Source organism: Amblyomma mixtum, chromosome 6, assembly GCF_055824585.1.
Source record: "Amblyomma mixtum isolate Tamu chromosome 6, ASM5582458v1, whole genome shotgun sequence".
NCBI classification, from domain to species: Eukaryota; Metazoa; Arthropoda; class Arachnida; order Ixodida; family Ixodidae; genus Amblyomma; species Amblyomma mixtum.
In genome coordinates this window covers 61,418-87,534 of record NC_143017.1, presented here as the reverse complement: position 1 = coordinate 87,534, position 26,117 = coordinate 61,418, and the positions used below count along the sequence as shown (strand labels likewise).

At 56.9% G+C, this 26,117-nt stretch overlaps 8 protein-coding genes across 8 annotated transcripts; 6 read left to right on the top strand and 2 right to left on the bottom strand.

Annotated features, from left to right (window-relative positions):
* The first annotated feature begins 2,395 nt into the window (after nucleotides 1-2,395).
* On the top strand, nucleotides 2,396-2,707 carry LOC149337925 (histone H4). Its single transcript, XM_089550149.1, has one exon. The coding sequence runs from the start codon at nucleotides 2,396-2,398 to the stop codon at nucleotides 2,705-2,707; it is 312 nt and encodes a 103-aa protein (XP_089406275.1).
* A 4,359-nt stretch (nucleotides 2,708-7,066) lies between these two features.
* On the top strand, nucleotides 7,067-7,477 carry LOC149337924 (histone H3). Its single transcript, XM_089550148.1, has one exon. It carries the CDS (start codon nucleotides 7,067-7,069, stop codon nucleotides 7,475-7,477), a length of 411 nt encoding a protein of 136 aa, XP_089406274.1.
* A 932-nt stretch (nucleotides 7,478-8,409) lies between these two features.
* Nucleotides 8,410-8,784, bottom strand: LOC149337923 (histone H2A-like). Its single transcript, XM_089550150.1, has one exon. The coding sequence runs from the start codon at nucleotides 8,782-8,784 to the stop codon at nucleotides 8,410-8,412; it is 375 nt and encodes a 124-aa protein (XP_089406276.1).
* Nucleotides 8,785-9,061: 277 nt separating this feature from the next.
* On the top strand, nucleotides 9,062-9,436 carry LOC149337922 (histone H2B-like). Its single transcript, XM_089550035.1, has one exon. It carries the CDS (start codon nucleotides 9,062-9,064, stop codon nucleotides 9,434-9,436), a length of 375 nt encoding a protein of 124 aa, XP_089406161.1.
* A 2,448-nt stretch (nucleotides 9,437-11,884) lies between these two features.
* On the top strand, nucleotides 11,885-12,196 carry LOC149337921 (histone H4). The gene has a single exon (XM_089550147.1). It carries the CDS (start codon nucleotides 11,885-11,887, stop codon nucleotides 12,194-12,196), a length of 312 nt encoding a protein of 103 aa, XP_089406273.1.
* A 10,621-nt stretch (nucleotides 12,197-22,817) lies between these two features.
* LOC149337920 (histone H3) lies at nucleotides 22,818-23,228 on the top strand. The gene has a single exon (XM_089550146.1). It carries the CDS (start codon nucleotides 22,818-22,820, stop codon nucleotides 23,226-23,228), a length of 411 nt encoding a protein of 136 aa, XP_089406272.1.
* Nucleotides 23,229-24,160: 932 nt separating this feature from the next.
* LOC149337919 (histone H2A-like) lies at nucleotides 24,161-24,535 on the bottom strand. Its single transcript, XM_089550145.1, has one exon. The coding sequence runs from the start codon at nucleotides 24,533-24,535 to the stop codon at nucleotides 24,161-24,163; it is 375 nt and encodes a 124-aa protein (XP_089406271.1).
* Nucleotides 24,536-24,812: 277 nt separating this feature from the next.
* Nucleotides 24,813-25,187, top strand: LOC149337918 (histone H2B-like). The gene has a single exon (XM_089550144.1). The coding sequence runs from the start codon at nucleotides 24,813-24,815 to the stop codon at nucleotides 25,185-25,187; it is 375 nt and encodes a 124-aa protein (XP_089406270.1).
* The last annotated feature ends 930 nt before the right edge of the window (nucleotides 25,188-26,117 follow it).

Here is a 26,117-nt window from a genome sequence, read left to right as displayed (position 1 = left end):
ACGTCCATCCTGGAGCAAGCCAAGAGCGAGCGGCATGCAGCTTACCTCGTTCTCCTCGATGTGCGCAGCGCATTTGACATGCTGCCACACGAGGTAATCATCGAGTCGCTGCAATGGCTGGGCGTCACTGCACGACTGCTGCGCTATGTGGAGTCCTTCCTCAGCGGCAGGACGTTTAAAGTCCGTGTAGCGAACACCATCAGCTCCGAGCGACCAGTAATGAAGGGAGTCCCGCAGGGCAGCGTCATCAGTCCCTTCCTGTTTAACCTGGCGCTCGCACGGCTTTCCCAGTGCGTTCCGCACAGCAACCACACCATCCGGCTTGCTATCTACGCAGACGACATCGCCATCGTCGCGTCGGCCCACCCCCTGCACGGAGCGGAGCTCAGAACCGAGCTTCAGGCCACGCTGGACGCGGTGAGCAAACATCTCCAAGGCATCGGCCTCTCGGTTTCACCTGAGAAGACCGTGGCGATGCTCTTCCATCCCAGAGCCACAGCTGCCAAAACAACACAGCCGCTGCAGCTACAGGGCACCCCACTGCCATGGAAGCCGTGCGGGAAGTACCTGGGGCTCCAGATCGACGCCAGGCTCTCCTACAAGGCGGCCATCGGCGACCTGCGCAAAGCCAACAAGCGCGTCGCCGATCTCGCATCCCGGCTGCTGGCGCGCGGAGAGGGGACCACGCCCACTTTGCCTCTGCGCCTCTACGAGAGTACCGCATCGGCGCGCGTGTTGTATGCGCTCCCGCTGCTCGGGCTCTCCCGTGCTCAGTGGAAACGGCTGGATGTGGACCAGCGCGCGGCCATCCGTCGATTTGCGGGCCTCCCGCAGGGCTCTCCAGTCGGCCCTACACATGCCGAGCTGCGGGTCTGGCCCATCTCCTTGCGCGCAGAGCGCACCGCGCTCAATCACATAGAGCGCATCCACCGAGCCGAAGGCACGGCACAATTGATTGAGGATTTGCGCGCGACGCCGTGCTCGCGCATGGGTCAGGCGAAGCGCGAATTCGACTTTGTGATCCGTGACGAGCCGGGACCCGCTCCACCGCGCCAGCTGCCCCATCGAGTGCCGCACATCTCGATCGAGTTGGGCATCCCAGGAGTTCACTCCAAGAGGACCACTCCGCATTGTGCCATGCTGCACGAGACAGCCCAGCGCGTACAGGGCGACTACGCCGAGCGCGTCCAACTCTACACAGACGGTTCGGTGTCCCAAGACGGCAACTCAGCCACGGCAGCGTGCACAGTGCCAGACTTAGGTGTGGAACGACAGTGCCGCCTCAGACACTTCACAAGCTCCACCACGGCAGAAATCTCGGCACTCCACCTCGCTGCCGAAATCCTAGGAGAGAGACCGGAGCTCACGCGGGTCGCAATACTGTGCGACTCACGTGCGGCACTCGCACAACTACAGCGCCCCGAGCGCGGCGCCCGATGTGTGCAGTGGCTGCACTATAAACTATCTCAGCTCAGTGCGCGCGGCTGCGACATCGTCCTGCAGTGGGTGCCATCTCACGTTGGCCTGCCCGGCAACGAGGCTGCGGACCGACTGGCCAAAGCTGCTCACGGTAACACAGCCGTCCCACTGTGCACGAACATCACGGTGTTTGACGTGGCCCGTCATCTCATGAGATACAACGTCGCTCTGTGCCACCCAGATCCGCGCGTCGCATCGGGAAAGATGCCACGGTCGCTTCCTTTTCATGCCTTCGGGAACGCGGCCATATCTCTTCTCCTGCGGCTCCGAATCGGCTGTGTGTGGCCAGCTGAACGCCGTCATCGCCTCAGAGGGGAGGGCGACCCCTTCTGTGCCGACTGTGGTGACACGGAAACTGTGGAACATCTGCTGTGTCAGTGCCCCGCTCACGCAGGCGCGCGCGCCGAGATGTTGTCCAAATACCGTGCGCTCGGTTTGCAAGCGGACACCGTCGGCGCTCTTGCATTCCCCCCAGGGCCCCCTCGAAAAGCACAGAGTGCATTGACCGCACTCGTTCACTTTGTCAACAAAGCCGGTCTACGACGACGCTTCTAGGCGAGGGCAGCTGCCTCCCCTCTTGCTCCCCGGCCTCCTCTCCCCAAACCGGCTGGGCCATCGACCTCCGGCGCGCTTTTTGTTGTGCTGTTGCTGTTCCGCGCACCTGCTGTGGCGTCCCCATCTCGGCGCTCCCCCCGGTGCCCCTTTGTAGCGATCAGATCCTCTCCCATCACTTTCTTTTATTCCCTCAACCCCTGCCCCCTGTGCAGCGCAGCGAAGGTGATCTCCAATTAGAGAGACAGTTGCACGCGCTGCACACAAATGTTTCATTCATAATAGAACCACAACATCCCGCGGCTCGCTGCCTGCATTCTCTGTTTTGCATCGGAGCCGAGCGGTCGCGCTTTTCTGCATCGTGATGTCTGGTCGTGGCAAAGGCGGCAAGGGGCTCGGAAAAGGAGGCGCGAAGCGTCATCGCAAGGTGTTGCGGGACAACATCCAGGGCATCACCAAGCCTGCCATCCGTCGTCTGGCGCGCCGAGGCGGTGTCAAGCGCATCTCGGGCCTGATCTACGAGGAGACCCGCGGCGTTTTGAAAGTGTTCCTCGAGAACGTGATCCGGGACGCCGTCACGTACACGGAGCACGCAAAACGCAAGACTGTCACCGCGATGGATGTCGTCTACGCGCTCAAGCGTCAGGGCCGCACCTTGTACGGCTTCGGGGGCTAGGCCGGCCACGCTGGTAGTCGCCGCGTCAGGAAGAAGGGACCCTGTGCGGCGTGCACCCTCTACTCCAGCTCCGTGTCGTCGTCAAACAGCCCTTTTTAGGGCTACCCAAATGCTGGATTGGCAGCTGTTGGTTGCGAACCAGAGCTCCGGTTCTCGTTTGTTCCTCTCTCTCTGTCTCTATGGGTTTTTTTTTTTCTTTGCCTACTTGTTGTCGCCTGCGGAAGCGAGCGGATTATGCCACAACAGCAAGCTGCAGCGGTCTCAGGTGAGCAGTTGATTGCGCCGTGCCTCACTGTCTGCAGCCATAGTAGTAGCCATCTGAGGGAGCATCGTTTTTGGCAGGGCGGCCGCCGTGTGTGGCTTTCGCACGTGTGTGTGCGCGACATTTTTCGCTTCAGCTTCGCGGCCATAAGTTTACAACCTACCTTTCGCCATGAATCAATCGTGTGTGCGTGCTGCGAACGGGTCTGGTGAAAAGAGGCATTATGCTTTCTTTCGAAACGAACCCCTGTACACATTTCCTTGTTTATGTGCGCGCGGCCTCTCATAATCGCAGGCGAAGCGATTTATTTACATTCGTCGGCGGTTCGTTTCGCAGCCACAGACAGGCAGGTAAACACGCCTGGCGAATGCAAACAACGTCTTGTGCATGAAATTCAGCTACCAAACACCTGGGGAGCATAACTGCGATGATGCGGACAAAATAGCGGCATAGCTAGCTGCACGGCTTCTTGTAAACAATTACATCACGCGGTGAGGGAACCAGCCAGCCTCGAAATTGCTTGCGTGAATTCAAACGCATCGCAGCTCATTACGGGCATATGTGTTTTGTTGTTGCGCCAACCAATGCAGCAAATATAAATACTTTTGCGGCATTGCGAAATAAAGTTGCTGTTGTTGTTGTGCCCAGTGTGTGTCGTCAGTTGTTCCTCGAATTTTTGATGCCCGACGACGCTGAAATTGCATGCGTGGTGTGTACATACGGTTCCTACAAAGTCAGTGTCGCGGAAAACGTTTGCGCGATCCACAGAAAATGAGTGTATTGATTGACGCGAGTCACTTTCCTCTTTTGAATAAGGGCAGTGTGTTCAAGCAAGGTGTGCTGTCAGGTGCGTGAAAGGCGTCTCGGATGTGTTAGCATTTAGAGTGGATGGCGAAGAGAGCCTGGGAGAGGCACAGCGACGTCGCGCTAGCTCACTGCTTGCCTTTTGAGCGAGTCTGGCCGTCCGTCCGTAGGACGGTTTCCCTCTGCAGCCGGTGACTTCCGAGGTGCGTTTTTTTTTGAAGCAACCAGTGCAGCTTTCAGCTCAACTGCTATTTGGGGCGGCTGTGAACTTGTGTGCCCCAACTGCGGCGTCCAGACAGGCGTCTATAGCGCGCTGCCTGCGTTTTGGAGTGCATGAAAAGGATGAAAGTAGAGGCGGGAGCCGCACCGTTGCCTCCAAGATTCCGGGCGCTGGTCTCGGAGGCGTAGGTACTTGCGCAAGCTGGAGGAAGGTGGCGCCGCGGCCGCGCGAAGCGTCGGCGATTAAGTTGCGTGCACCGCGCTGCTGGAAGGTATGCATTCCCTTGGGGAGGAAGCAGCTCCCGGCTTGCGTACACTTTGATTTCCCCTTAAATGGCGTTTTGAGTCTCAGGCGCTTTAATTTCGGGTCGCACGTACGGCGACTGAAGCGTTTGGATAAATTTTTCAGTCTTGTTTGCTGCACGTAATTGAGGAAATTGCGAGTGCGCCCTGCTCAGTCTGGTTTAGTTGTGGCTTTTCATTCCGTTTGGCTTGCTTTTTGTTGCCCTACTGGCTGGCGCCGTTTTGCTAGTGCGGGAGTTTGGAGGGGCATTGCATTATTCAAGAAAGAGAACAGAAGATAGGGACGAGATGTTAGTAGGGACGGGGCGCACTACTATCCAAAGAATGTTTTGTTGTAACTATGCGTAGCTGCCGCTATTCGTTAGCCTAATCACAAATGATCAGACTTGATCCAGTCGTTGAAACTTAACTCGTTGAATTTATTTTACGCGTTAAATACAAGAATCAAATGCAAGCAACTACACATCTCTCGGAACGCCCGAGCAGTCAGCGAAGCTAGCTGCTCGTCGTTCGGCGTCCGGAGTACAACAAAAGTTTTGGTGCCGAAACCCGTTCACTTCGAGTTGTAGCCAGTGGCAAGAAACTATGTGTTGTTAACAGTGTTGGGCGGCGTCGCGCAGTGCCATTCTCCGGGGTTCTGGAAGAAAAAGAAAAATGCAAGGGACGAACGAAATAAAATGTTTTTCCTCATTACACTGCCCGGTGACCTAAATAAAATCCATGGATGGGCTTCTGTTCGCTTATAAAGCGACCGCAGGAAATGCACCTCAATCACGGAGGGGTGGGGGTGCCTTCAATGCGTGCTCTACTGTTTTTGCTAACTTTGGCCACCTGTTACTGGAAGAATACTGCCTGGAGATGCATGGGAAATGTTAGGCATGATGCACGCTTTCCACGCAGTGTTCGCGGCTCTTTCCTTCCGTGCAATCGTACGTCATGGTATGTGTCTCGCTATGGTTTGCCAACTTTGCGCAGGGCAAACTGTTTTCTCAATTCCGCACCTTTTTATCTGCAAGAAGAGAGTGCAAACATTTAATGGATTTAAACTACAGGAAATTCGGAGGTGCATGAGCTGCGGATGTGGGAACACTGGAAACTCTGGAAACTTGAGGGAAGTAAATAACCGCATCCATCAGAAGTGGGTTCTCGTTCTGCTCGCCTTTTTTTGTGTGTGTTTTGTGGATGCATTGAATCATCTTCAGTAAGTAACTTGTAAGTAACGCGGGTTAGTCGGCGAGTGTTCCTTGGCTGGTAGACACACACACGCAATGTGTACAGAGACAGCCCTATGCGCGCGCTGCTCTCCAGGCGATTTTTCGTGCTCAATAACGATAACTGGGAACTCGTTTTGGCTGGTGCAGCTTGAAATTTGAAGCGAACTGATCTGTCGACTGCACAGTGCACCCATCGAACCTCCTTGGAAGCGACGACGCACTCTGAGGTGGCATTCATGCCCTAAGGGGTGGGTTTGTCAATATGTCTAAATCTGCCGTCTCTCTTGTTGCGCTTCCTTTGAGTTGCATGTATTATTGCGTTCTGCGCCCAAGCGCTTCTCTCTTCAACCCTTACAGCTTTGCCGAGGTGCGTCGATCTACCTGCTGTGTACCCTGTGGGCTGCTTTGCGCTGTTCAGGTGTCTGGCTGCGAGTTGCGCCGCTGTCCCGTCGAACAAGTTGGTTGACGACACAGTTCAGTTCGCATTAAGCTCAACAAAGGTGGTGCAGCAAGAAGTGTGCCATGGCAGCATCATTAGTGCTGCGAGCTGCGCCGGTCATTGGAATAATTTGTCGTAAAGGCTTGCTTGCAACGGAACGGAACGGGACGTAGTCGTGATGCCGCTTTCCAGGAAGAAATGCCGACCTCGTATCGTATCACCGGGAAGAGTGGCGCGATATTCAACAGCTTGTGATGGATTCATGAGGTACGCTTGGTGTCGCACAGGCATTTTCTCATTGGGGGGAGAGCTTATGAATGCTTTACATCTAGGCAGAGAAAACAGACCGTTTTATTCCGTGCTGACACGATGTTGCCAACATGGTACTAATAACTCAATAACAACGGAACGCAAACGAGAAGCCCTACTGACTGCACAGCGAGCAGCCGTCTACGAATCAACCTCTTTGGTAGGAGACCTTGACTCTCCCTTCCTTTTTTTTTGTTTTTGTTTTTGCAGTTCACAAAATCAGCTGATCATGTGTCTGGCAGTACATGTTCCGTGCATCCAAGCGGTCATTGCGCCGCTGTTTCTGGCTAGCGCGCTATTCAGTTATTTCGCCCCTCATTTGGTGTGCGCAAAGTGCAGACGTATTTCTACAAGCTGTCGTTGCGTTCCTTCAACACCGCGCCCCCGGCAAGCGGGGAGGCTCGTTGCAGTGCGCCAACGCCACACGGAACCAGCCGCAACCGCGTCGGCACCGTGCTGCTGTGGTGTCAAAGTGGACGCTGCCGCGGACGCCCGCCTCCTTCCAGAGGCTTGCTTTTGCTTTTGCGGCAAACCTAAAGGACAGGCGCAGCGTAATCTTGTGCTAGACCCCGGTTCCACACCCACTTGCGTCACGTTTGCCACGCGCGAAACCGACGCGCGCTCGAAACCGGGCGGTTTCCAGCATTCTGGGTGCCGCTGAGCGGAGGGTAGCCATCGGTCCGTCAGGCGACCAATCAGGTGGGAGAGAGGGGGGGGGGGCGCTGCGGAGCAGCACCGCCGCGCGGCGCAGTCGATCTCCGTCCGTCTCCGGAGGCAGTCTCCCGTTTCCAGCGTCCGCGCTCGTCACCATGGCCCGTACCAAGCAAACCGCGCGCAAGAGCACTGGCGGCAAGGCCCCCCGTAAGCAGCTGGCCACAAAGGCTGCTCGCAAGAGTGCGCCAGCTACCGGGGGAGTGAAGAAGCCTCACCGTTACAGGCCTGGCACCGTGGCACTTCGTGAAATTCGCCGATACCAAAAATCGACCGAACTTCTCATCCGCAAGCTGCCCTTCCAGCGCCTGGTGAGAGAAATCGCTCAGGACTTCAAGACCGACCTGCGCTTCCAGAGCTCGGCCGTCATGGCACTTCAGGAGGCCAGCGAGGCATACCTTGTCGGTCTCTTCGAGGACACCAACCTGTGCGCGATCCACGCCAAGCGCGTCACCATCATGCCGAAGGACATCCAGCTGGCGAGGCGCATCCGTGGCGAGCGCGCCTAAAAGCGTATTCGAGGCGCCGCCACAGCAGCAGCAGCAGCAACGCTCCACAACGGTCCTTCTCAGGACCACCCAAACGTTTGCGTTGGCCACGGGCGCACGGTCGAGACGAACACGAGCTCAGGACCCCGGTACCTCTCTCTCTTTTTTTTACTCTGACTGTCTGTTCCTGCGAAATGGGTGAGTGTGTTGAAAGTGATTCCGCACTGCCCTTGTACTGAACTCGCCTGCACTTTTACACCCCGGCGGCTTCCCGCAGGTTAGTTATTTTTTATTTTTTTTTTGTGCCGATAACAACTCGCGCGCACCGAATGGGATGCAGTCGAAAAACAAGAAGAAGAAGAAAAATAAGAACTGCTGTCCGCACAAGTAAATGCAGCAGCTCCTTGAAACTACACAGCAGAAAAACAAAAACTGAGCGAATTGGTGCATATTGAAGAATTAAAAAAAAAAAACAAAACGGCGCAGCGACGACGGACAAGCGCTTGTCCATCTTTATTCTGTCTTGTGCCTCGTCGCTGGGCTGTTTATTACTTTTCCTTTAAACGATCCCTTGCGACATGCCAATCATGCCGTTTGGTGATATTCCCAAGCCCAGCCCACTGGAAGGAAACCACGAGACGCGCTTTTCTCGTGTAGTCCATTAATAACATTGCTCTCGGTGCGCTGTACTGGCCTGTAGCGGGCTGAAAAAAAAAAGAAAAAAAAAAGAAAGGACAGCGAACCTGTGTGCGCGGCCGCATGTGGTCGAGTAGTGTCAGTGACGCCCAACGGGCAGTAAACGAAAGCAGCATGAGAGGGACGCAGTGGTCCAGAGCAAAGGGATCGCAGAGCGAGGCCCCGCCGTGGCAGGCACTTGGTTGGTCCTGATAAGGACCGTTAGGTGCGAGCTATCGCTGCGGCGGGCGCGCCTCCATAGACGTGCAGAGGACCGCTCACGCCTTCTTCTCGGTCTTCTTGGGGAGCAGCACGGCCTGGATGTTGGGCAGGACGCCACCCTGGGCAATGGTCACTCCCGAGAGCAGCTTGTTGAGCTCCTCGTCGTTTCGGATGGCCAGTTGCAGGTGGCGAGGAATGATTCTCGTCTTCTTGTTATCGCGAGCAGCATTACCCGCCAACTCGAGCACCTCGGCAGCCAGGTATTCCAGGACGGCGGCCAGGTAGACCGGGGCGCCGGCTCCGACGCGCTCCGCGTAGTTGCCCTTGCGCAGGAGACGGTGGATTCGGCCAACGGGGAACTGGAGTCCCGCGCGGCTGGAGCGGGTCTTGCTCTTGCCCTTGGCTTTGCCTCCTTTGCCGCGGCCGGACATGGTGACTGTTGTTGTAGTACGCTCGAGAAGCAGGAGAATCAGCGACGACCACTGCGTGCGAGCACGTTGGATAGAAACGAAACGAATACCGCGCTCTCTCCCCGCGCCGCGAGCCCGACGCGGATTGGGGCGGAGCTATCGCTGCGTCGACCAATCGCGCGGCGGCCTGGCTCGGGTCGCTTGAACACCACCGTGCCAGTATAAAAGCGCCGCGCGCCCCTTGGCGCGCGTTCTTTCGACACCGTCCGTGTTGCCGAGCGTCGACGTCGCTGTCAACATGCCGCCTCAGCCCTCTGGGAAGGCCGTGAAGAAGGCCGGAAAGGCTCAGAAGAATGTGCGCGCTACGGACAAGAAGAAGAAGAAGCGCGGCAGGAAGGAGAGCTTCTCCATCTACATTTATAAGGTGCTGAAGCAGGTGCATCCAGACACTGGAGTTTCCAGCAAGGCCATGTCCATCATGAACAGCTTCGTGAACGACATCTTCGAGCGCATCGCGGCCGAGTCTTCCCGCCTGGCCCACTACAACAAGCGCTCGACCATCACCAGCCGGGAGATCCAGACCGCGGTGCGTCTTCTGCTGCCTGGCGAACTGGCCAAGCACGCCGTGTCTGAAGGCACCAAGGCTGTCACCAAGTACACCAGCTCCAAGTAGGGTGGCACATTGCGCCTGCTGCCGGCCCTCACCTCAACGGCTCTTATCAGAGCCAACCAAAGTGTTTGCATTGGCGAGCCTGCCTGCAGGCAGCGATGCACCGGTCCTGTTTTTCCTCTCTATGAGCGTGATGTGTGTATAATATTTATTTATTTATTTCTTATTCCCCTCGCGTGGCAGCCTGAAGTGGTTTTAAATACCAAGGCATCTCTCGTTTTGACTGCTGTGCACGTGAATAGGTTCCCTCTATAGGGCCCCACCAGCTGTTTGTTGTGCGGCAGTCGCGTATTCTTTCAGCGCTGCGGTGTGGCCGTCTTGTTACTGCGTTTTATTTCTTGCTTGAGTTCAGCTCTGTTTCCCATAACGCGTGGGCTTAAAGTGGCCTACAGTACACTTTAGCTGCAGGGGGGAAAGAAAAAAAAAAGAAAGGAAGAAAGCCTTAGAAATGCTATTCGGTTCAGACGCGTTCACAACACACTACTGAGTCCTGAAATGTATGCACAGTGCAATGGGTTGACTGAACTTGCGCAAAACCCCTTGCGGACGTTGGGGAGTCGACCGCGAGTGATTTTTTCGGCAACGTCTGTTGCATAGGGATCCTGAAATAGGTGACAAAAATAAAATTTGTAACGAAGCCCAGCAGTAAACTGTGAGGTGGCCCAAGGTGCTAAATTCCTTGTCGGCTTCAGCGCCATGCAAACCTCCAGCAGGTGGTGAATGTTTGTTGTGTTTAAAGGCAGAAAGAAAAAAAAAAAAGCCAGCCGCGGCGTTTGAGTTTAATGGGACGGAGGTAGAAAGTGTAGCGATAAGCGTATTAACAGCCCTGTGCGGGGCGCGCAACTTCCTCTACTTCTCTGCGGGCATCATAGCTATAGGAAATGAGCGCAGACAGAAACGAAGCTCCGCGCTCGACCACACTGCAACGTGTGGACGCGCGAGGAAGACAAGTTGCATGCGCTTAATGTTCCTGCAAGCGGCACGACAGAAGTTCGGGTGCCTTTCTTTTCGCCCTACAGTTTGCGCTCGTGCCGAATTGTGTATTGAATAATATCTGTGTGGCAGATACACAATTTTTTTTTTCGTTCTTCTGTTGTTGGGCGCGCACGACAGGCGTGCAAATATTTACTATGTGCTCGCGGTTGCACGGGTGTCATGCGTCCCTTACGTTTCGCTAATAGTAACAAAGTCGTGTGCAGTGCACTCGCTCATGGGCTCCATAAAACGTTCGGGCTACGCATGGGAAGGAGCAGTTATTTGCCACCTTTTTACGTTGCTAGTGCATGCAGAGACCTGAGCTCAGTCAGGTAGGTGTGTGTGTGTGTGTGCATATTTCGCTGCCTGTGGTGGCTTTTTTTTTTTAATTCCGCGAGAAGATAAGCCAAAATGAAAGCTTCGAGAGATTACAGCCAAGAAGGAGAAGCAGGAGCCGAGTAGCGCTCGTCGGTACCACAGCCGGGGAATGGTCGGAAAACGGAAAGGGGCGCTCGAACTGCTCGTAGTCGGTGCAGCGAACTGAAATTAGCCAGAGAAATGGTCCGAAACGTGTTCTACACGTATGCCGAATTTGGAAATCCTGCATGCATTACTTTCCGAGATACAAGCGTTTGAATTTTGCCCGCCGGGCAAACTGGTCGCTTTTCAGCATCCTAGCGACCGGTAGAGGAGGGGAGTACACAGCGAAGCGCCGTCGCGCGCGCTCCCATGGTGGCCTCTTGAATCCTGGCGCGCAAGCGAACGGAAGAGTTAACTCGCGAAAAAGAGATGAGGAAGGGCGGCACGCGATTCGACTGCCATTAATGTGTTTTAATGAGGCGCGCGATTTCGCAGTTTGAACTTGTAATGTGACAGGCTCGGGCTGTGTTCGTCGTTGCAGCGCACTCTGCGGTGCGTCTGGTTGTCCAAAGGGCTGGAAACACCGTGCTGCGAGATGAAAGAAACAAAAGCAGCGAGCGCCTGTTTGTTTCCAACGCGCGCACACGCAGCAAAAAAAAGGAAATACGAAAACAAAGCAGGATTCTCCAACATTCATTTTCCATCCTCTTGACCGAGCTGCAAATGCAGATCGGATTACTACCAGCGTTATACAGCCACAGTGGTCATCGCGTTACTGCACTCCTGTGGCCCCTCTAAGGCGCGCGGTTCTTTTTTTTTTTAGTTTGTTGTTGTTGTTGCGTCAGCATCGCACATGAGGCCGAATGTTTCTTTTTTTTTTCTTGTGCTCAGTCGCTCTGCCCGCGAGGAGTTTGCCCATGGTCGTAGTTGCGCGAGAGTCCTGCGAAAGGGCTCAGTGATGCTAGCGAGGCGCCGCTCGCGAAGACGGACCCTGATTGGTCGAGGCGCCAGCCAATGGCGGTCGTCGCTGCGCTCCGCGACCGAACGCCCCGCGGCTCGCTGCCTGCATTCTCTGTTTTGCATCGGAGCCGAGCGGTCGCGCTTTTCTGCATCGTGATGTCTGGTCGTGGCAAAGGCGGCAAGGGGCTCGGAAAAGGAGGCGCGAAGCGTCATCGCAAGGTGTTGCGGGACAACATCCAGGGCATCACCAAGCCTGCCATCCGTCGTCTGGCGCGCCGAGGCGGTGTCAAGCGCATCTCGGGCCTGATCTACGAGGAGACCCGCGGCGTTTTGAAAGTGTTCCTCGAGAACGTGATCCGGGACGCCGTCACGTACACGGAGCACGCAAAACGCAAGACTGTCACCGCGATGGATGTCGTCTACGCGCTCAAGCGTCAGGGCCGCACCTTGTACGGCTTCGGGGGCTAGGCCGGCCACGCTGGTAGTCGCCGCGTCAGGAAGAAGGGACCCTGTGCGGCGTGCACCCTCTACTCCAGCTCCGTGTCGTCGTCAAACAGCCCTTTTTAGGGCTACCCAAATGCTGGATTGGCAGCTGTTGGTTGCGAACCAGAGCTCCGGTTCTCGTTTGTTCCTCTCTCTCTGTCTCTATGGGTTTTTTTTTTTTTCTTTGCCTACTTGTTGTCGCCTGCGGAAGCGAGCGGATTATGCCACAACAGCAAGCTGCAGCGGTCTCAGGTGAGCAGTTGATTGCGCCGTGCCTCACTGTCTGCAGCCATAGTAGTAGCCATCTGAGGGAGCATCGTTTTTGGCAGGGCGGCCGCCGTGTGTGGCTTTCGCACGTGTGTGTGCGCGACATTTTTCGCTTCAGCTTCGCGGCCATAAGTTTACAACCTACCTTTCGCCATGAATCAATCGTGTGTGCGTGCTGCGAACGGGTCTGGTGAAAAGAGGCATTATGCTTTCTTTCGAAACGAACCCCTGTACACATTTCCTTGTTTATGTGCGCGCGGCCTCTCATAATCGCAGGCGAAGCGATTTATTTACATTCGTCGGCGGTTCGTTTCGCAGCCACAGACAGGCAGGTAAACACGCCTGGCGAATGCAAACAACGTCTTGTGCATGAAATTCAGCTACCAAACACCTGGGGAGCATAACTGCGATGATGCGGACAAAATAGCGGCATAGCTAGCTGCACGGCTTCTTGTAAACAATTACATCACGCGGTGAGGGAACCAGCCAGCCTCGAAATTGCTTGCGTGAATTCAAACGCATCGCAGCTCATTACGGGCATATGTGTTTTGTTGTTGCGCCAACCAATGCAGCAAATATAAATACTTTTGCGGCATTGCGAAATAAAGTTGCTGTTGTTGTTGTGCCCAGTGTGTGTCGTCAGTTGTTCCTCGAATTTTTGATGCCCGACGACGCTGAAATTGCATGCGTGGTGTGTACATACGGTTCCTACAAAGTCAGTGTCGCGGAAAACGTTTGCGCGATCCACAGAAAATGAGTGTATTGATTGACGCGAGTCACTTTCCTCTTTTGAATAAGGGCAGTGTGTTCAAGCAAGGTGTGCTGTCAGGTGCGTGAAAGGCGTCTCGGATGTGTTAGCATTTAGAGTGGATGGCGAAGAGAGCCTGGGAGAGGCACAGCGACGTCGCGCTAGCTCACTGCTTGCCTTTTGAGCGAGTATGGCCGTCCGTCCGTAGGACGGTTTCCCTCTGCAGCCGGTGACTTCCGAGGTGCGTTTTTTTTTGAAGCAACCAGTGCAGCTTTCAGCTCAACTGCTATTTGGGGCGGCTGTGAACTTGTGTGCCCCAACTGCGGCGTCCAGACAGGCGTCTATAGCGCGCTGCCTGCGTTTTGGAGTGCATGAAAAGGATGAAAGTAGAGGCGGGAGCCGCACCGTTGCCTCCAAGATTCCGGGCGCTGGTCTCGGAGGCGTAGGTACTTGCGCAAGCTGGAGGAAGGTGGCGCCGCGGCCGCGCGAAGCGTCGGCGATTAAGTTGCGTGCACCGCGCTGCTGGAAGGTATGCATTCCCTTGGGGAGGAAGCAGCTCCCGGCTTGCGTACACTTTGATTTCCCCTTAAATGGCGTTTTGAGTCTCAGGCGCTTTAATTTCGGGTCGCACGTACGGCGACTGAAGCGTTTGGATAAATTTTTCAGTCTTGTTTGCTGCACGTAATTGAGGAAATTGCGAGTGCGCCCTGCTCAGTCTGGTTTAGTTGTGGCTTTTCATTCCGTTTGGCTTGCTTTTTGTTGCCCTACTGGCTGGCGCCGTTTTGCTAGTGCGGGAGTTTGGAGGGGCATTGCATTATTCAAGAAAGAGAACAGAAGATAGGGACGAGATGTTAGTAGGGACGGGGCGCACTACTATCCAAAGAATGTTTTGTTGTAACTATGCGTAGCTGCCGCTATTCGTTAGCCTAATCACAAATGATCAGACTTGATCCAGTCGTTGAAACTTAACTCGTTGAATTTATTTTACGCGTTAAATACAAGAATCAAATGCAAGCAACTACACATCTCTCGGAACGCCCGAGCAGTCAGCGAAGCTAGCTGCTCGTCGTTCGGCGTCCGGAGTACAACAAAAGTTTTGGTGCCGAAACCCGTTCACTTCGAGTTGTAGCCAGTGGCAAGAAACTATGTGTTGTTAACAGTGTTGGGCGGCGTCGCGCAGTGCCATTCTCCGGGGTTCTGGAAGAAAAAGAAAAATGCAAGGGACGAACGAAATAAAATGTTTTTCCTCATTACACTGCCCGGTGACCTAAATAAAATCCATGGATGGGCTTCTGTTCGCTTATAAAGCGACCGCAGGAAATGCACCTCAATCACGGAGGGGTGGGGGTGCCTTCAATGCGTGCTCTACTGTTTTTGCTAACTTTGGCCACCTGTTACTGGAAGAATACTGCCTGGAGATGCATGGGAAATGTTAGGCATGATGCACGCTTTCCACGCAGTGTTCGCGGCTCTTTCCTTCCGTGCAATCGTACGTCATGGTATGTGTCTCGCTATGGTTTGCCAACTTTGCGCAGGGCAAACTGTTTTCTCAATTCCGCACCTTTTTATCTGCAAGAAGAGAGTGCAAACATTTAATGGATTTAAACTACAGGAAATTCGGAGGTGCATGAGCTGCGGATGTGGGAACACTGGAAACTCTGGAAACTTGAGGGAAGTAAATAACCGCATCCATCAGAAGTGGGTTCTCGTTCTGCTCGCCTTTTTTTGTGTGTGTTTTGTGGATGCATTGAATCATCTTCAGTAAGTAACTTGTAAGTAACGCGGGTTAGTCGGCGAGTGTTCCTTGGCTGGTAGACACACACACGCAATGTGTACAGAGACAGCCCTATGCGCGCGCTGCTCTCCAGGCGATTTTTCGTGCTCAATAACGATAACTGGGAACTCGTTTTGGCTGGTGCAGCTTGAAATTTGAAGCGAACTGATCTGTCGACTGCACAGTGCACCCATCGAACCTCCTTGGAAGCGACGACGCACTCTGAGGTGGCATTCATGCCCTAAGGGGTGGGTTTGTCAATATGTCTAAATCTGCCGTCTCTCTTGTTGCGCTTCCTTTGAGTTGCATGTATTATTGCGTTCTGCGCCCAAGCGCTTCTCTCTTCAACCCTTACAGCTTTGCCGAGGTGCGTCGATCTACCTGCTGTGTACCCTGTGGGCTGCTTTGCGCTGTTCAGGTGTCTGGCTGCGAGTTGCGCCGCTGTCCCGTCGAACAAGTTGGTTGACGACACAGTTCAGTTCGCATTAAGCTCAACAAAGGTGGTGCAGCAAGAAGTGTGCCATGGCAGCATCATTAGTGCTGCGAGCTGCGCCGGTCATTGGAATAATTTGTCGTAAAGGCTTGCTTGCAACGGAACGGAACGGGACGTAGTCGTGATGCCGCTTTCCAGGAAGAAATGCCGACCTCGTATCGTATCACCGGGAAGAGTGGCGCGATATTCAACAGCTTGTGATGGATTCATGAGGTACGCTTGGTGTCGCACAGGCATTTTCTCATTGGGGGGAGAGCTTATGAATGCTTTACATCTAGGCAGAGAAAACAGACCGTTTTATTCCGTGCTGACACGATGTTGCCAACATGGTACTAATAACTCAATAACAACGGAACGCAAACGAGAAGCCCTACTGACTGCACAGCGAGCAGCCGTCTACGAATCAACCTCTTTGGTAGGAGACCTTGACTCTCCCTTCCTTTTTTTTTGTTTTTGTTTTTGCAGTTCACAAAATCAGCTGATCATGTGTCTGGCAGTACATGTTCCGTGCATCCAAGCGGTCATTGCGCCGCTGTTTCTGGCTAGCGCGCTATTCAGTTATTTCGCCCCTCATTTGGTGTGCGCAAAGTGCAGACGTATTTCTACAAGCTGTCGTTGCGTTCCTTCAACACCGCGCCCCCGGCAAGCGGGGAGGCTCGTTGCAGTGCGCCAACGCCACACGGAACCAGCCGCAACCGCGTCGGCACCGTGCTGCTGTGGTGTCAAAGTGGACGCTGCCGCGGACGCCCGCCTCCTTCCAGAGGCTTGCTTTTGCTTTTGCGGCAAACCTAAAGGACAGGCGCAGCGTAATCTTGTGCTAGACCCCGGTTCCACACCCACTTGCGTCACGTTTGCCACGCGCGAAACCGACGCGCGCTCGAAAGTAGTAGTAGTAGTAAGTGATTATTTATTATGCATTTGATATGGAAGATAAAAGAATATTTGCTGCCCCGGCATCTGCTATCGCGACAGGAAGCACCTGAGCTGGGGCAGCGAAATAAAGGATAGCAGGCAGAGTGTAGAAGTGAAAGAAAAGTGGTGAGGGGACAGTAGAAAGGACAGGGGGAGGGGTACACTTTCAATCATTCTATTTACATATCTACAAGGAATAAAATATACATATGTACAACACGCACGCGCGTGGAGCTCTGAGTGACCACTGCTCCGTCACACGCGCACTATAACTAGATTAAATATACATATATACAGGTCGCACGCGCGTGTTGATCTGGGCGATCGATGGTCCATCACGCGCGCACGACACATTGCACAAAACAGCTGGAGTGGGGGCGTCCAGCTGTTCACCGTCCAAGGTAGCGCGCGTGGAATGTTCACGTCACTGCACACAACTACCTGGCGGAGAACAGACGGGACGTCAAGCCCGCCTGTTCGAGGAAAACACAGAGGCTCACCAAAGTTCGCTCGCGAGTGCGCGCACTGCCATGCGGCCACAATAACATTGCGAGGGAGTCTGGCAAGATGCCCAGCGCCCGGTAGGCCGCAAGCATGTCGCGACGGGCATCTATGAGCGCGGTGCAGCGAAGTAGCAAGTGTTCGAGTGTTTCGTCACAACCACACCCGACACACGCTGCACTCGTCGCGAACCCGTGACGCGCACGTCGTTCCCCGTTCCACACGCATCCAATTCGCAGTCGAAGGATCATTGCGCGCTGCGCCCGCGCGAGCGAGCGACAGCCGGTGACGAGATGAATGCGCTCACCTTCTGCGATGCGGGGATCGGGGTGCTGCCGTCGGAGATGAGTCTGAATGACCGCACGCACGTCCTCCAGCGCGAGGGGTAGGTTGCTGGAAGGGAGCTGGTGTGCGGCGGTCGCGAGATCGTCAGCGTCCTCGTTGCCGGCGATTCCACAGTGGCCGGGCACCCACTGAACGCGCACAACACATCCAAGCTGTGCCAGTTGCGCAAGGCACGCTCGGATTGCGCGCACTAACGGGGTACCACGGCCGATGTTCTGCAGCCGGCTGAGGGCGGCGCGGGAGTCGCACAAAACAGCACACTTGGGCGGCGGAGGGACGATGGTGAGCACGAGTTCCAACCCGAGCTGGAGTCCCACCAGTTCCGCCGTGGTGGAAGAACCCAAATAGTTTGTGTGCTGTTGGCTGTGCAGTCGCAGGGCAGGGATGGTGGCGGCCGCTGCGAGCGAGCAGCTGTCACGAACCACTGAGCCGTCTGTAAACACGAGGAGATGGTCCTGTAATTCCTCGTGCATGACGGCCCTGGTTAGCTGCTGCACAGCGCAGAGGGGTGTGCTCCGCTTTCCCGCGATGCCGACGATTTCTCGCTGTATCTCCGTGGCAGCCGGCCAGGGCACACAGGTGTCGTAAGGGGGCGAGCCATTGGTGAGGGTCTCGTACTCGAGCAACGCCGCGCCCATGCGTGAACGAGGGCGCGTGCGCAGGCGTTGTAGCAGCGAGCCGCCGTCTGGTGCGCGGTGGAGCCGATCGATGTGATTCAAAGCCCTGCGCGTGGCCTGGAGCTGAAGTGGCCACGCTCCTGCCTCGGCTAGCGTTGCGGCGCACTGTGAAGTGCGCGGTACACCGAGGCACACGCGCAGGGACTTCCTGTGTTGGAGCTCCAGTTTCGTCCAACATGGCTTGCGCACCGAGACGAGCGGCAATGCATACAGCATCGCCCCCAAGGCTGCGGCGTTGTACAGACGCAGCGCGGCTTGTTGCGAGATGCCCTGGCCTCGAGCGGTGAGCTTGTGAACGGCGGCGGAGATCCTCTTCATCTGCAAACAGGCCTTGGTCGCCGCGGGGCGGAAAGAAAGGCGCTGGTCGATGTCCAAGCCGAGGTACCGCACCGTTTTTCGCCAAAGAATGGGAGTCCCGTCCAGTGACAGTGGCGTTGGGCGCGCACGCGAGCGTGAAACGCAGGCCATGGCTACCGATTTGCTCGCACTCAGCGACAGACCGAGACCGCGTAAGCAGGCGTCGATTGCGGTCAGGGCCCCCTGAAGGCATCCCCGCACGCGGAGCGCCTCGCCCGGTGGTCCCAGGCACCACAGAGCAATGTCATCTGCATATATGGACATGTACACGCGATGCCGGGCGCCCGTGGGAAGGGAACCCGGCACCACCGACATGGCCACATTAAACAGGAATGGTGACAAAACAGAGCCCTGCGGCACGCCCAGATCCACCGGACGAGGCTCAGAGAGTTTCCCCCCCACTCTCACGCGCATGGTACGACCGCTCAGGAAGCCGCGAACATATCGCAAAAGACGTCCGCACACGCCGGCCGCTTCAAGCAACGCTAGAATCGGTGCGCGGTGAACGTTGTCAAATGCTCCCGAGACGTCCAGTAGCAGCAGCAGCGCTACCTGGCCTGCCACTCTGGCGTGCTCGAGGGCAGTGACAACGTCCGAGATGGAATCAGCCGTGCACCGCATTCCGCGGAAACCCGTCTGCCGCTCGTCAAACAAATCGGCCGCCGCGGCCCGCTCGTTCAGACGCTGCAATGCCATGTGCTCCATGAGCTTACCTGCCGCCGATGTTAGAGCCACTGGACGATATCCACTCAGCTCCGTGGGTGGGCGACCTGGCTTTCGGATGGGACAGACGACCGCAGTGCGCCAATCCTCCGGGAGTTCCCCGCGTTCCCACACCAAGTTGATCTGCTGCAGGAGGACCTCTCGTTGCTTCGCATCCAGGTTGCGTAACATCTGATAAGTCACCCCGTCCGGCCCAGGCGCCGAGCGACGGCGGCATCGCGCGAGCGCATTGTTCAGTTCCGCCGCGCTGAAAGGCGCGTCACAGGGGCCATCTGAGGTGACGGGGAAGAGGCTGGCATCGCTTCCGGGGCTCTCAGGTGGGTCTGAGCTCGCGTCGTTCGTGAGGCTGGGCGGCGCGAAGCGATCGGCGAACCTCTCTGCCAGCTGTTCATAGCTAAGGCCGCTTGAGATGGCAAGCGCGGCCAAAGGCTGAGGGTTCACCTGTTGCTTCGTAATTCGTCGCAGCATGTCGAATAGCCTCCGCGAGCTGGTGTCTTCCTCCATCCTTTGGCATAGCGAAGCCCACTGCCGTCGGTACAATTTGTGAGAGTGGCGCCGCGCCACTGCGTCCAGGCGGTTGTAAACGGTCCAATCGGCCGCTCGGTCGGTTCGTCGCGCCCTGTTTTCTGCGCGGTCGCGTTTCTCGCGCAGACCGAGCAGCTTGATATCTGGTGTGGGTTGTCCTGCCCGCACCTCTGCTCGTCTGGTGGCTGCTAGGGCGCTCCGAACCAGACTCGAGAAGAAGTCGGCTCCAGTGACGGCCGCTTCATCGACCGCCTGCCTGAACGGGCTCCAGTTGACGATGGAGTAGCTTCTTTTGGCGCGGGCCTACGTAGCAGTGGGCTCAATTAGGATGGAGTAATGATCTGAGCCCCAGAGTGATGGTGATCGATGCCATGTCGCCTCTATCCCTCTGGATGCGAAGGCAACGTCGATGCAGGAGCCGGGTGTTCCGCGTCGTCGAAAGGTGGGCTCGCCGGTGTTCAGGGGAGTGAGTCCCAGCTGCGTTGCTGCGTCGTGCAGGTCGTCTCCTCGCGCGGAATGTCGCACACTGCCCCACGCACTGTGATGAGCGTTAAAATCACCGCAGATGATCTGACGCGGGGCACAGCACGAGGAAACCGCACGAAAACACAGCGCGTTCCACGCGACAGCTGGGCGCACATACACAGAAGCCACCGACGTGTCAACACCACCGACGCGCACTGTCACCACCACGCACTCCTGGGCATCGGTTGTCGCCGCCGCCGAACCGACGAGAGTATGCAAAACGTCACTGCGCACGTAAATCGCGCACCGCGATTTCCCGGGGCGATGGGCACGGTCACAACACGGCACTGCAGCACAGGTGGGTTCCTCGCACGTTGTTGGTGAGTGATAGCCAATATATCCAGGCAGTCGCATCTGCGGCTCCCCTTCTTGGAGACGAATGTACGTCTCTTGCAGCGCGATAACCTCCGGAGCATCCTCCGCGATGCGAACTCGCAACTCAGGGTACCGCGCTGCAAGAGAGCGTACATTCCACTGCAGGATGGATGGGATACGGGGGGGAGCCCGGCGACTAGCCATGATGCTGGCCTATCCGTGCGGGGGCACCTGCAGCTTCTAAGCAGGCCCGTTGTCCATCGCTGCCCTCGGGAAACAGGGCGCTTATCGCGCGCAGCGCGTGCTGTAGCTGTAGAATCAGCTGGTCCCGTGAATCAGCTGGCGCGCGCGGCGCAGCGCGCTGCGGGGCCAGCGTGCTGCGCCTCTCCTCCTCCGAGCCGGTTGCCGTCTGCTGGCTTAGTTGGCGGCGCGGCCGCTGGCTGGACCGGTGGCGCTGCTGCTGCTGCTCGCCCCGGACGACTGCCTGCGCATACGAGAGAGGGCGCGGCGCGCGCTGCTCCCTCTTCTGCTGCTGCTGCTGCTGTGCGGCTCGCGGGGCTGTCTCAGCTTGCACCACGGCCCGAACCGCCCGCCTGGAGAGGGGCGCCTCTGATGTGGCCATCAAGGTGGCCACATGGCGTTCACGCTGCCAGTGCGGGCACGCAGGGTCCGTGGCCGCGTGAGCTCCGCCGCAGTTAATGCACCGAGGCTTCTTGGTGGTGCAAGCCCCGGTCTCGTGCGGGCCGCCACAGCGTGTGCAGCGTGAGGGAGCCCGGCAGGCCCCGGTTGCGTGCGCCAGGCTCGCGCACTTCGCGCACTGCAGGGGCCGCGGGCGGCAGGGCCGGACAGCAAGGCGGCGTCTGTAAATAGATACAAATGCCGGTGGCGTCGGCGCCGCGAATCTGATGGTGAGCGTGCCACCAGACAGCGACGCCGACGTCATCGGCACTGATGATTCAGACGCCGCGAGCAGCTCCTCCGCCGTCTTCCTCTCGTCCACGCCAAACACGAGGCCCGCGCACTGGTTTCGAGGGGAGGGTTCTCGAGCGTGGACCTGGACGCCCCTGATGACCGTGGTGGCTAGCAGGGCCTGGAAGGCGTCGTTGCTCCCCGCGTCCACGGCCACCACATTGCGGCGGGTATTGACCCGGACCGCCAGGACGCCAGGTCGGGGCCCGATCTCCTCTGCCAGCTCCCAGCCCTGGTGCTTGGTGAAGGCAGCCCCTCGGTCAGCTGGCCGGAACAGCACCGTGCCCACCAGGCTCGCAGGCAGCTCCACAGCAGCCGCGGCTCGAGCCAGGGCCGCCCTGCGTCGTCTCTGAGCCTTGGTGGTCTGCATTCGCCACGGGATCAGGTCCCGCTGCTGAGAGGCCACGGGTTGAGACGAGCAGGGAGGCGGCGCGTGCTCGCTGCTAGCAGACGAAATCTGGCCAGCTGACGATGCGGGCCCCGCTGGTGGCGCCGCCGCCGCAGCGCGCCATCCGGTTCCGGTGACAGCTGGCTGGGAGAGAGGGACCTGCGAGGGGGAAAGCGCCGCCGCGGGAGGGGAATCTCGCGCGTGGGCCGCTCGACGCTCGGTGTCAACGGCCGCTTCCACGTGGTCCGGGGCATTCGTGGTATGCGTGCGCTTGGCCGTGCCTTCCAGGCTTGCATCAGCAGCGCCTTGCACGCCATCCACGCTGCGTCGTGGTGGGGGAGACGGCGATCGGACCCGCTTCCTGTGCGAGCTCTCGTCCATCGCCTCGGACGCCAGGTCTGCGGGTCCTCTCGCGGTGCCTGCCACGAGGTCCCGGGCGCTCACCGCAGCAGCAGGGAAGACAGCGGCCTCCTGATGAGATGCGTGCTCGCTATCGCGAGCACGTGGTGGCTGCGGCCACACTCTCGGTGGCAGCGGCTTCCAAGCGGTCGAGGCAGCACCCCGAGATGAAGAAAGCTGCACCTCTTGCTTCGCGCGCTCCACCGCGATCAATAAGTCTTGTAGGGCACTTATAGTGCATGGCCTGGCGTTAAGACTGTAGGATCGCGGTGGTGCCACGTGCTCGGAGCTTCGCTGCGATCGACTCGCGTGGGGAAATCGCGGGGGCTCCATGTTGCAAGCCCCCTAAGCGCCGTGCGGCGCCGGCAGCGCGGCTGTTGCTATAATTAATAGCGGGGCTCAATTAGGGCATCAGGAGTGATGACCACGTGGTGAAATAGCTGAGCTAGCGCGGAGCGACACCGTATACAACCGCTCGCTACGCGCGCCTCCAGGGATCTCCTCGAAACCGGGCGGTTTCCAGCATTCTGGGTGCCGCTGAGCGGAGGGTAGCCATCGGTCCGTCAGGCGACCAATCAGGTGGGAGAGAGGGGGGGGGGCGCTGCGGAGCAGCACCGCCGCGCGGCGCAGTCGATCTCCGTCCGTCTCCGGAGGCAGTCTCCCGTTTCCAGCGTCCGCGCTCGTCACCATGGCCCGTACCAAGCAAACCGCGCGCAAGAGCACTGGCGGCAAGGCCCCCCGTAAGCAGCTGGCCACAAAGGCTGCTCGCAAGAGTGCGCCAGCTACCGGGGGAGTGAAGAAGCCTCACCGTTACAGGCCTGGCACCGTGGCACTTCGTGAAATTCGCCGATACCAAAAATCGACCGAACTTCTCATCCGCAAGCTGCCCTTCCAGCGCCTGGTGAGAGAAATCGCTCAGGACTTCAAGACCGACCTGCGCTTCCAGAGCTCGGCCGTCATGGCACTTCAGGAGGCCAGCGAGGCATACCTTGTCGGTCTCTTCGAGGACACCAACCTGTGCGCGATCCACGCCAAGCGCGTCACCATCATGCCGAAGGACATCCAGCTGGCGAGGCGCATCCGTGGCGAGCGCGCCTAAAAGCGTATTCGAGGCGCCGCCACAGCAGCAGCAGCAGCAACGCTCCACAACGGTCCTTCTCAGGACCACCCAAACGTTTGCGTTGGCCACGGGCGCACGGTCGAGACGAACACGAGCTCAGGACCCCGGTACCTCTCTCTCTTTTTTTTACTCTGACTGTCTGTTCCTGCGAAATGGGTGAGTGTGTTGAAAGTGATTCCGCACTGCCCTTGTACTGAACTCGCCTGCACTTTTACACCCCGGCGGCTTCCCGCAGGTTAGTTATTTTTTATTTTTTTTTTGTGCCGATAACAACTCGCGCGCACCGAATGGGATGCAGTCGAAAAACAAGAAGAAGAAGAAAAATAAGAACTGCTGTCCGCACAAGTAAATGCAGCAGCTCCTTGAAACTACACAGCAGAAAAACAAAAACTGAGCGAATTGGTGCATATTGAAGAATTAAAAAAAAAAAACAAAACGGCGCAGCGACGACGGACAAGCGCTTGTCCATCTTTATTCTGTCTTGTGCCTCGTCGCTGGGCTGTTTATTACTTTTCCTTTAAACGATCCCTTGCGACATGCCAATCATGCCGTTTGGTGATATTCCCAAGCCCAGCCCACTGGAAGGAAACCACGAGACGCGCTTTTCTCGTGTAGTCCATTAATAACATTGCTCTCGGTGCGCTGTACTGGCCTGTAGCGGGCTGAAAAAAAAAAGAAAAAAAAAAGAAAGGACAGCGAACCTGTGTGCGCGGCCGCATGTGGTCGAGTAGTGTCAGTGACGCCCAACGGGCAGTAAACGAAAGCAGCATGAGAGGGACGCAGTGGTCCAGAGCAAAGGGATCGCAGAGCGAGGCCCCGCCGTGGCAGGCACTTGGTTGGTCCTGATAAGGACCGTTAGGTGCGAGCTATCGCTGCGGCGGGCGCGCCTCCATAGACGTGCAGAGGACCGCTCACGCCTTCTTCTCGGTCTTCTTGGGGAGCAGCACGGCCTGGATGTTGGGCAGGACGCCACCCTGGGCAATGGTCACTCCCGAGAGCAGCTTGTTGAGCTCCTCGTCGTTTCGGATGGCCAGTTGCAGGTGGCGAGGAATGATTCTCGTCTTCTTGTTATCGCGAGCAGCATTACCCGCCAACTCGAGCACCTCGGCAGCCAGGTATTCCAGGACGGCGGCCAGGTAGACCGGGGCGCCGGCTCCGACGCGCTCCGCGTAGTTGCCCTTGCGCAGGAGACGGTGGATTCGGCCAACGGGGAACTGGAGTCCCGCGCGGCTGGAGCGGGTCTTGCTCTTGCCCTTGGCTTTGCCTCCTTTGCCGCGGCCGGACATGGTGACTGTTGTTGTAGTACGCTCGAGAAGCAGGAGAATCAGCGACGACCACTGCGTGCGAGCACGTTGGATAGAAACGAAACGAATACCGCGCTCTCTCCCCGCGCCGCGAGCCCGACGCGGATTGGGGCGGAGCTATCGCTGCGTCGACCAATCGCGCGGCGGCCTGGCTCGGGTCGCTTGAACACCACCGTGCCAGTATAAAAGCGCCGCGCGCCCCTTGGCGCGCGTTCTTTCGACACCGTCCGTGTTGCCGAGCGTCGACGTCGCTGTCAACATGCCGCCTCAGCCCTCTGGGAAGGCCGTGAAGAAGGCCGGAAAGGCTCAGAAGAATGTGCGCGCTACGGACAAGAAGAAGAAGAAGCGCCGCAGGAAGGAGAGCTTCTCCATCTACATTTATAAGGTGCTGAAGCAGGTGCATCCAGACACTGGAGTTTCCAGCAAGGCCATGTCCATCATGAACAGCTTCGTGAACGACATCTTCGAGCGCATCGCGGCCGAGTCTTCCCGCCTGGCCCACTACAACAAGCGCTCGACCATCACCAGCCGGGAGATCCAGACCGCGGTGCGTCTTCTGCTGCCTGGCGAACTGGCCAAGCACGCCGTGTCTGAAGGCACCAAGGCTGTCACCAAGTACACCAGCTCCAAGTAGGGTGGCACATTGCGCCTGCTGCCGGCCCTCACCTCAACGGCTCTTATCAGAGCCAACCAAAGTGTTTGCATTGGCGAGCCTGCCTGCAGGCAGCGATGCACCGGTCCTGTTTTTCCTCTCTATGAGCGTGATGTGTGTATAATATTTATTTATTTATTTCTTATTCCCCTCGCGTGGCAGCCTGAAGTGGTTTTAAATACCAAGGCATCTCTCGTTTTGACTGCTGTGCACGTGAATAGGTTCCCTCTATAGGGCCCCACCAGCTGTTTGTTGTGCGGCAGTCGCGTATTCTTTCAGCGCTGCGGTGTGGCCGTCTTGTTACTGCGTTTTATTTCTTGCTTGAGTTCAGCTCTGTTTCCCATAACGCGTGGGCTTAAAGTGGCCTACAGTACACTTTAGCTGCAGGGGGGAAAGAAAAAAAAAAGAAAGGAAGAAAGCCTTAGAAATGCTATTCGGTTCAGACGCGTTCACAACACACTACTGAGTCCTGAAATGTATGCACAGTGCAATGGGTTGACTGAACTTGCGCAAAACCCCTTGCGGACGTTGGGGAGTCGACCGCGAGTGATTTTTTCGGCAACGTCTGTTGCATAGGGATCCTGAAATAGGTGACAAAAATAAAATTTGTAACGAAGCCCAGCAGTAAACTGTGAGGTGGCCCAAGGTGCTAAATTCCTTGTCGGCTTCAGCGCCATGCAAACCTCCAGCAGGTGGTGAATGTTTGTTGTGTTTAAAGGCAGAAAGAAAAAAAAAAAAAGCCAGCCGCGGCGTTTGAGTTTAATGGGACGGAGGTAGAAAGTGTAGCGATAAGCGTATTAACAGCCCTGTGCGGGGCGCGCAACTTCCTCTACTTCTCTGCGGGCATCATAGCTATAGGAAATGAGCGCAGACAGAAACGAAGCTCCGCGCTCGACCACACTGCAACGTGTG

What these genes read in the sequence shown, in the direction of transcription:
- LOC149337925 (XM_089550149.1), top strand. Translation starts at nt 2,396, where the DNA reads ATGTCTGGTCGTGGCAAAGGCGGCAAGGGGCTCGGAAAAGGAGGCGCG.
- LOC149337924 (XM_089550148.1), top strand. Translation starts at nt 7,067, where the DNA reads ATGGCCCGTACCAAGCAAACCGCGCGCAAGAGCACTGGCGGCAAGGCC.
- LOC149337923 (XM_089550150.1), bottom strand. Translation starts at nt 8,784, where the DNA reads ATGTCCGGCCGCGGCAAAGGAGGCAAAGCCAAGGGCAAGAGCAAGACC.
- LOC149337922 (XM_089550035.1), top strand. Translation starts at nt 9,062, where the DNA reads ATGCCGCCTCAGCCCTCTGGGAAGGCCGTGAAGAAGGCCGGAAAGGCT.
- LOC149337921 (XM_089550147.1), top strand. Translation starts at nt 11,885, where the DNA reads ATGTCTGGTCGTGGCAAAGGCGGCAAGGGGCTCGGAAAAGGAGGCGCG.
- LOC149337920 (XM_089550146.1), top strand. Translation starts at nt 22,818, where the DNA reads ATGGCCCGTACCAAGCAAACCGCGCGCAAGAGCACTGGCGGCAAGGCC.
- LOC149337919 (XM_089550145.1), bottom strand. Translation starts at nt 24,535, where the DNA reads ATGTCCGGCCGCGGCAAAGGAGGCAAAGCCAAGGGCAAGAGCAAGACC.
- LOC149337918 (XM_089550144.1), top strand. Translation starts at nt 24,813, where the DNA reads ATGCCGCCTCAGCCCTCTGGGAAGGCCGTGAAGAAGGCCGGAAAGGCT.